Source organism: Myxocyprinus asiaticus, chromosome 42 (genome assembly GCF_019703515.2).
Source record: "Myxocyprinus asiaticus isolate MX2 ecotype Aquarium Trade chromosome 42, UBuf_Myxa_2, whole genome shotgun sequence".
Taxonomy (NCBI): domain Eukaryota; kingdom Metazoa; phylum Chordata; class Actinopteri; order Cypriniformes; family Catostomidae; genus Myxocyprinus; species Myxocyprinus asiaticus.
In genome coordinates this window covers 11,724,300-11,734,057 of record NC_059385.1, presented here as the reverse complement: position 1 = coordinate 11,734,057, position 9,758 = coordinate 11,724,300, and the positions used below count along the sequence as shown (strand labels likewise).

Here is a 9,758-nt window from a genome sequence, read left to right as displayed (position 1 = left end):
AACAAATCCGTTAAGTTAATGAAACATTTGTTTAATTTCTCGTTTGCTGAATTCTCACCCCTTGAAGTCAATCTAATTTGGAGCGCAAGACTGCTTTTGTGGCTCCCTGCCTAGACGAGCGAGCGTATGTTTGGGTTCGTTTGGACGGTTCACCATCTTGCGCACCTGTAGCCCCCATTCTGTGCATGTCAGTGATTAGTGTTAATTTACTAGTTTAATTTGTTATATTTAGTGTTAGTGTTAATTTGACACAATTGACATCCTGTTTTTGTGGCAATATGATTGCAGAAACCCCATAGCCCTCTTAAGCACCCTTACACAGCACAGAGAGCACTATAGGGTTTTATGAGTTTGTTTATGAGGTTTATATAGGGTATATATAGACTACAGTATGTAGGGTTTATGTGTGTCATGCCCGAACCAGAGAACCCATAGTGTGCCTGGTGCCAAAGCTTCATCTACAACCCCTGTCCTGAAACATAATATCAAGAACATCTCCAACACTTACTTAAACATTTTTTCTCTTGAGCTTAATCTGTTTCACCTCCATTCTTCTTTCCAACACTTTATCCCCCTTTTCCTGTTCTCCATCATTCAAAGTGTCCATGTTTTGACACTATCAGAGCTGCAGATGTATTAGAGATATTAAACCAAGTTTTAAACCTTGTGGGCCAAATAGATCAATTTCAAACAAGACCAAGCCCTTCGTCATGTTTCCAATGAAGTAAGGGACTCCTTGGCTTTAGTTTCCAATGTAACAGTGCCTGTGAATTAGAGTGGGAAGAACAATGGTTAATTTCTAATTCACTTCATGCATCATCAGGAGGTTTATATCGAAAATATCAAAGCATTCACTATTGTCTGCATACAGGGTAGGAATCATAATCTAGGTATATCATTTACTTTGAGGGGAAAAAATCAGCCAGAAATCAACTTATTCACATTATTTCATCTTTTTATGTTTGTTCAGAAAGATTGCACAATCGATTTCGTATATTATGAAAGCACTCTCATCTATAACAGCCCCCCATGGTTATAGGAGAGTGGAAAGATGGACTGAAATAAGAATATAAAAGGTGAAGAGGTGACAGATGGAGCGGTAGTCACAAATAATGCCAGAGTACAGGAAACAGACAAAGAAACATCCATGCATTGTCTAGGATAACAAATACATCAAAACATTCAAACACAAAGGCATATGCTGCAAATATGATCCTCCTTTGCTGTTATGAGAGGGATTACAGTGATTTTGTTACCTGTTGTCAATCAAAGATTAGTCTTTTGTACACTAGGGTGTTTTCCATGTTGCCCTCTTATGTCTGGTGTCAGTTACATCATTGGCACCTGGTAAAGATAATTATAGAAAACCACACAGCGCCAATGTGTTAATTTAACACAACATGCGAATTCGAGCTCGTCAGGGTTTACCAAGATGACATCAGTCTTAAATCATTGTGTCCAGAGCTCTCGTTTTCAGCAGAGGTCATAGAAGAACAGTCATATTCACCTGACTGTTATTCTTTTCGGAGATTATTTGCCCCAAATGGGTCCAATTTAAATGCTGATATCGATCCAATAATATCCGATCCACCTGAATGCATTTCAAGAGGCCAAACATGTGACCGCAGAGAGTCAGAAAGTTCAGTCTTATTAGGGCTTTTGAAAAACATGATGTGATTCTAAGAAACAAGGCTTAACAAGCAACACTTCCACAATGCCAAGAACTTTCGAGAAGTGATTTGTTCTGTTGGGAGCTAAGATGGTGGTGACAGCTGATTGGATGGCAAGGGAACTAGAATTTTCAGTATTTTCATAATTTTCATTTTTGGGTGAACTATATAGGGAAAAATGGGAAAAGTGACTTGCGTAACATGTATTTTTGTTTCTCCAAATGCCATGATCCATTGGAATCTTTTTTTTGCATATAACTCCAAATTATTAATTTTTTTGCTGAGGGGACGTAGGAGGGTTATTGTTCTATTATAATCCAAATATAGGCTTTTACAGTATCATGTGAGGGCTGGGTATGCAGTGTATGATCTGAGACCATTGTGTGATGAGGAAAAGAAAAGCAGACACACACCAAATAGATTGACGGAACGGGGATAAATCAACACTTAAAGGGATAGTTCACCCAAAAATGAAATTCTGTCATTGTTTACTCCCCATGTGTTGTTATGATGCCATATGACTTTCTTTTTCTAAACACAATGGGAGACTTTGTGAAAACATTTTCTTAGTGATGTGCTCAGTGATGTCATACAATGGCAGTTTATGGTGACTACCACTTCAAGCTTCAAAAGGATGCAAAAGTATAAAAGCATACAATAAGGTTTGGTGAGAAACAAACCGAAATCTAATGTATTACTTAGTGGAAATCATCACCGACAGTTGCTGTGCGCAGTCATGAGAGTTCATGAGAGCAGCAGTTACACTGCACCCCCTTCGTAAGATGTGACATTCATGCAAAATCTTGTTTTGTTGATATAAAAAACAGGTCCACCACAGCGATAGTGACAACAGAACACAACACAGCTGCAAACAAACCAGAGAACCGAACTTACAAAACATTTCTGAAGAGTTTTCTGTGTGGTAACATTACTGTATTTACAAGATGGCAACTCAAAGATTCCACTTGATGCTGTTCACGTCCTGGGACCTCGGAAGTTTCTATATCAACACTCATTACATCAAAACGGCTTGTTGATAACAGCAAAATATTTATCACTACATTAATTCAACTCTATATGTTGCTGGAAACGGTTTAAGAACAAAGAAAGTGCTCCAGGTAACAATGGCATAATAAAATGGGATATCAAACAGAAATATGTGTTCACTACCTTTAACTATTGAGACTGCTGCCATATTGTTTCTTTTAACATGACATCACGACTGTCAAGTTGGAGCATTGATAGAATTTTGTTAATTACCAGTTCTACAATGATTTGAATGCTTTTTACAAGTCAGAATCTCATAATTACCCTAATTCTGACATGACATGAATGCACCTTTCAGAAAAAACTTGTCTCTGAACGTTCAGAATTCTGACTTGGTGTGAATGGCCTTAATTTCATCTACAGAATCAACAATTGCTAAGTCAGTACACAAAGTGTAGGGCTGTTACAGGAGCCCATAGTCTTTGGCATGTTAGGGGCTAAAATAGAGTGCTTATGAAAAATAGTAAAACATGCCTCTTGAATCATTATTGTACGTAATCTTGTTGTCAAATGAGTAATTTGCCATTATAAGGTGCTATTTGAAGAAACTTGTGCTGGCTTAAAGAGAATGACCTACATAGGTACTGTTTTGAATTAATTTAAACCATAATGGCTCGCCCCATCAGCTGTGCAATATCAGTGACATTGTTATAACAGCATGAGAATTTCACTTGAAGTTTTCTATGCAGCCAATGCTGCGCTCTCTAATGCAGTCCATCCACCCCATTATACATCAGACGCGTTCACACATTCCAGTGACTCTATTGCCATGGCAGTGCCGTCACCTGCTCCTCTGCATTTCCATGATGGGGCGACGTGGTTTTCCAGTGAGCCAACTGCTGGATCTGCCTTCAATCAATTCCTCACACCTGCAGTGGATTAGCTCTCAAAAAGGACAGTGACTGCTCTCAGAGCTTGAAAGAGTCTTCACTCCACAGCTATTCTGTCTTGGAAGACAAACGCAGTTTATCTGCATTGGCGCTAACATGAGGATTCTCCTACAGATGGTGTCAGAGCAATTTGTTTGATAGCTATCTACATTGGGAACAACAGTAACACTTGGTCAGCATTAACATAAAAGGAAAGTTATTTCAGATGCGGAGCAAGTTATTATTAAGTGGACATACATTTTCTATTTAGAATATTGTGCACCGTTGAATCATGCACAATTAAGGAATAATATTAAGAAATATAAGCATTAAGAAAGTAAACGGTTAGTTTTTATTTTATGTTGACTTAAAACACTATGCCATTATAAATAATTTAGATAAAAAGCTGAAAGCCTGCCGCACATAACAGAAAAGTATTACTTTGCTGTCCTAACAAGGTCAAAGCTATGTTAAGATGCAGGTTTTGAGACATTCTGGTCCTATTCCCCCTCTATTCCCAATAGTGAACTGCTGCTCTACACCATTGTGCCCCATAAAAGCAAAAATCCCATAATCAAAAATATTTAAAAAATAAAAGATTTGATAAGAAATAAACAATTTGGTTGTGTTAGACTGAGTATTATTTGTGCAAAATTTAAAGTCTCTGCGCTCTTAAACTCTTCAAACTCTTGTTTAGAGTTTGTAGATAGAATGTAAAAGAGTAAAAGAGAAAACGAATGAAAACTGCTCACAGTAATTTCTTTAAACTGTGGTCTTTAATAATAAAACACCATTCATACAAAAGTATATGTACAATGTCACAGCAATTTATGGACACAAATTTCTTGCATTTGTCTTAAATACAACACGAATCAACAGTCATCAAGGCAATACTACATGATAAGAGACAGGAAATAAAACAATGGTTTCAGGCCAGGATGCAGTTATGCAAAACTCAATGATTAATGTTCCTTTCTGACAAAATCATGGTGATCATAACATTCATGGTCCAATTCTTATGCAGTAGGATCTGCCGCTTGAGTATGTCTGAAAAGCAGAAATGGGAAAAAAAAAAGGTAGTAAAAAGCTGAAATTGTACTGTAAGGGAAAACACATCGGTCCTGAAAGCCCTGTGGGCAGGTGAATGTTGTTTAAAGAGGAAATGACACCAATAAATGGTCTGTGCAATGCAATGAGGATTAATGCCATAAATCAACAGTATACAGTGCACATTATTTGCATTTTGGTTTCTGATATCTGAATAATCGTACACTATGGGAAAGTTTATTAACATTGACAAGCCTTCACCTTTTGAAAGTGGAAAGTGAAAAGCAAAATTAATTCTGGGAAAAACAACCATGCGACCATGACGTTTTTCGTGAACATGTAAGAGCCTGTTCTCCATGGTCACACTAATCTAGATTTCATAAAAAGTCTGCAATATACTGCATTTACGTTGTGACAGAATTTCTGTAATTATTAGATAACAACCGGAGATTCAACTATTTTCTCCCTAGGACTTAGGCCACATCCACACTAATCCATTTTCAGTTTCCTAACGACATAGTTTTTTGAAGTATGCGGTACGATAGAGTGTTTCTGAAAGTCTGTTTGGTGGAGGTAAATGGCATTCTAGTGTGGATATCACTTTTGGTGTGAGAAAGATCAATATTTAAGTATTTTTTAACTATAAACCATCGCTTCTGTTAGGAGTCACGAGAGGGTGGAGTCCAAGCGGTCTCTCTTGTGACGTATTCACATTGCCATGATACAGAGGTAATCTCACATTCTCCATTCGGATGAGACATCCAGGATAAGCACACAAACGCACCATTGTGAGTAAAGAAACAGATAAATACAGATCAAAACCAACCAAGCTACTGTACAATGTTCCTCCTTCTCACTTGTAAACAGCACTGCTCTTCCAGCTGTGACGCACGTGTCAGTTCTCACGTGTTTCAAATCCCAATGCGATTACGTCACGCGCATAACGCTGCAGAACGGAAGCATGATTTAGAGTAAATAAAAAAGTACTTAAATATTTATCTTTTTTGCACCAAAAGCGATTGTGTCGCTTTATAAGACATTCATTTATCAGCTGGTGTCGTATGGATGACGTTTATGCTGACTGTCTTTTATTTTTGGAGCTTTAAAAGAGAAATCGCCACTCACTTGCATTTTAAGGACCTACTGAGCTAAGATATTTTTCTGTTTTTCTTCAAATGTAATACACACCTGGGATATCATGAGGGTGAGTAAATTATTTTCATTTTTGGGTGAACTATTCTTTTAATGGTTGAATAAACCACAGAGATTAAAGGTTTTGCAAAGGTCCATTTTTTTCAGACTGTGAAGATAAACGAAGAGGTTTGTGCAATAAGTGTGCATGCATTTGTGGTTTTCATGTTTTCGAAGCAGGGCTTGGGTGTTCAGCATGAGAAAGGGTGTCATTGGTGCAAGGTAATTCCTCGCCCTTTCTGCCTACCCCGACTGACAGGCATTTCTCTTGCCGCTGAGCCAGGTAAATATATCGCCTTTTGCTCTCAGGTTGGTCCTGGCGCCAGAGCTCCCGCTGTAATACTGAGTGGCATTTAAGACTCCAAATCCAAACACACAGGCCTATCACACACCCAGAAAGATGGCCAGCAAGCATTTCAACCACAAACATTCTCTTTATTTTCACTGTAAAGGATTATAGAAATGTTTTGAGAAGTGCAAATAGGTCAGTATTCCATATTATTCCTTATTAATATGAATAATTATTATAACAATATTAATAATCATACATTTCTTTATGTAATGTCTATACGTGTTGCAGTCAGGATGAAATATTATGCAGGCTTACGGACCTACATGGACACCTTTCACCTTTGACCTCCGACCCATTTCTCCAGGTCCATGTATCATTTTTCCGAGTTCTTCCGAGGCCGTCGGAAGCTGGACATGTTCTCTAGTGCATAGATGCGTCGCGAGACCTCCTCGATCCCAGCGGCGTCAAACTCCCCCAAAACTTGTTCGTCGCACTCGACCGCCACTGCGTGCTCCACAGGTATGCAGGGGTAATCGTCCAGTCGAGCGCCTCCGCCTAAACCCAACCCTAATCCTAGTCCCAATCCCAGCCCTGTGGCTTCAGTGCCCATTATTTCCTCTGCCTGCTCCACAGAGCAGCACAGCTCCGCTCCACCTACAACACCCAGTCCCATACCTTCACTGGGCATGGCCGAGCCATTCACTGCCCCTGGATGCTGGCCAGCGGAGGAGCTGGGTATACAGTCAGAAGGTACAATACAACTTGCTACGTCTGTAGGTACCTCCAGAGGCTTCTCCACTTTTGCCTCCAATGGCTCAGTCTGTACCTCGCTTGCAGCCTCTGCTTCTGCAGCCTCTGCTTCTACATCCCCATCTGCATCCCCATGTGGCTCTACAGTCTCAGCTACTTCCATGCTCAGAACCAAGGGGGAAGATGGCTCGGGAGGAACCTCAGGAGTGGTCATGGGATCGGGTTGAGCCATGGCTGTGTTGTAACTGGGTGGAGGGTTTCTGTATTTCAGCTTGTCTGTGTCTGATCTGGCCTGCTTCTGGACACCCTTTTCAGGGGGGCTGCTCTGGGTTGGAAAGCCCACTTCAGATGCGGTGGAGACACTGAGCTGAGACTTCAGAGGGACAGGGATGGACATGGAGACTTGGTGCCTGTCACTGACAAAGAAAGAGAAAAGAAAAATAGCGGCACATTGTTACATTGTACTTTTGCTCCAAAAATGAAGTTACAAGCAGGGATTAGTCAGGGGGGTCAACTAGTCATCTACCAACCAACATATTGAGGTACAATAAGTTTATGTAATTTCAATTTAAAATCAACTGCCTTTGAATTGAAAAGGCCGTATATTAATTAAAACATCATCTTTTGTGTTCTGCATAAGAATGAAAATCATACAGGTAAAATTAATCACAGAATTTTCATTTTGGGTGAACTATTACTTTAAGCTAGTACAGGAAAATGTATTTTAAAATGGAAAAAACAACATGCATAATCTTTAACCTGCTTCTGAACATTACACTCATAAGGTGAGACGGAGGGGAGAAAGATGAGAAAGAACCATAAGAGTGTGAATATGCTGATGTCAGTGCAGGCTCTTTGTTTCTGATGGATCATCTCATAATTCATTTACACACATTGAAAGTCTGGGAGAGCTCAGCAAGAGTCTCTGATCTCCAACCTCACACACGCACTCATACAAATACACTTACACCCCACTAAAATACACACACACAGCTGTTCCACAACATACATCTTCCCAAATATGACATCTTAAAGTAAAACAATTGTATAGGATTCGTTATCCATCACGAATAGCTTTTACGGAGAGTACTGAAAAAAGCTGTTTAGTTTTATAATAGTAGCACCATGTACTAGTAAAAGCAGTAGTCTGGGTATTGTACTAAATGGAACAAAAACAAATTAACTACTTAACAGACATAGCAGTTAACGCACAAAGTCGAACTGATCTAAGATACCCATTAGATACCATGAGAAAATTTTCATTTTAAAAGGTACACCAATTAATTTGTTCTACTTAAAAATGAATATGAATAGGAAACAGGAGAACACAAATTAACAGGAGTGTGGAAACATGAGTTTATGTTTTTAATACAAACGTACAGCAAACACACATTCAATATGGCAGAGGGGATTTGAAACAGTATGTGTGGAAGGAAGATATGTTTTTACATTTTTGTGGCTGGACAGGCTATATTGCTGCAAAGCTCCTTTAAAGTTGGCTGACCACAGCAATGAATTTCATTACCAAAGAATAAACAAAGAAACATGCTCCCAAATTCCTCATCAGTTCACTGAAAACAAACATCTAATAGTTGGGGGTATTAATGCCATTGCATGTATATCTAATTTCCCAAATGATTCATCTTGCGCTTTGACCGCCGGACCATAATTAGATACATTTTTTAGATGTGAAATTGAGAGAGATGTTCCAAATAAAATGTTACTGTGTGCAAAGTTAGTTTTTTTTTTTTTTTTTTTTAACTTCAGACATGCTTCGGAAATATATTTGCAAAGCATTAGGGTCCAGTTCAGTTCAACCTCTGATTGTGGAAATGACTCGGTCAAGGAATCCACGTCCAACTTGTGGCTGACTTATATGTCTATCTATTAGATAAGCTATTGATTTGGCAAATATCGACCGACTAACTAGCCTGCGTGATATATATCGAACTATCAATCGATATACTATACAGTATAGTATATCACTATAAAGAACACCCAAAAAAGATTTTAAAATGTCTTATCTACCCTAGAAATGTCTGTCAAGTGGCCACAAACAATCAACACGCAAACTCATGCAAGCGTTATGAAGATATGTAAAACATATGGGCTTCATCTGGCCAACTGTTTAGACTTCATACCCTTAGCAGGGCAAAATAAAGCATTTCTTGTTTGGAGCAGCAGGCTATTTGTTACAGTGTGCTTCCCTTTCTAAATGAGTTCCTCTAAACATGTGTCAAGCCGCAATCGTTAATCAAGAGCACAGGGCCCGTGTGTGCTGGCGGTGGATGGCATGGGGCTAGAGATCATATGTGTGTGTGCATGTGTGTGAATGTGAGCATATTTTCTCTGTTGGACTTAAGGGATAGTTCACCCAAAATGAAAATTCTGCCATCATGTACTCACGTTAATATTGTTCCAAAACCATGCATCTTTTTTTATTCTGTTTATCTTTTTTTTCATACAATAAAAGTAAATGGTGACTGAGGCTACCATTCAGCTTAACATCTCTTTTTGTGTTCCACAGAGGAAAGAAAGTTATACGGGTTTGGAACAACATGATGACAGAACTTTCATTTTTGGGTGAACTATCCCTTTAAACTTAGCTCTTTGTTTTGGCCAGTTAGGCTGCCCCAAACTCTGCCTCCTTCCCCATCTCCATCCCTCTAAGATGTGAGCAGAATGTTGGCAGAAAGAGGGAGCGTATCTCAGGGCTTCCTGTGGTGGGATGGATGGGGGTCTGGGAGTGAACCGGAGGGGCTGCAGAAGAATAACGGCAGCAGAGGTGTGGATTCTTGTGAAACAGACTCTGGAAGGAGAAACAGACTGAAACCACCCTGGAGGCATTCGGGAAACCACAAATTCTCCACAGTTGGGTGAGAAGCAAAAATA

General features: G+C 39.3%; 1 protein-coding gene across 7 annotated transcripts in view; it reads right to left on the bottom strand.

Moving 5' to 3' along the window:
* Positions 1-4,349: 4,349 nt before the first annotated feature.
* Positions 4,350-9,758, bottom strand: part of uvrag (UV radiation resistance associated gene) — a 142,492-nt gene continuing 137,083 nt past the window's right edge. For 2 of the 7 annotated variants that reach the window (XM_051684416.1, XM_051684417.1), the window contains one exon: positions 7,266-9,675. Coding sequence is in view for 3 of the 7 variants with exons in the window: in XM_051684417.1 (XP_051540377.1) it covers position 9,675 (1 nt within the window). In the remaining 4 variants the exon portion in view is untranslated. Of the gene's footprint in view, positions 9,676-9,758 lie in introns of all 7 variants that reach the window. The other 5 variants (XR_007895807.1, XR_007895808.1, XR_007895809.1 and 2 more) reach the window with 5 other exon arrangements.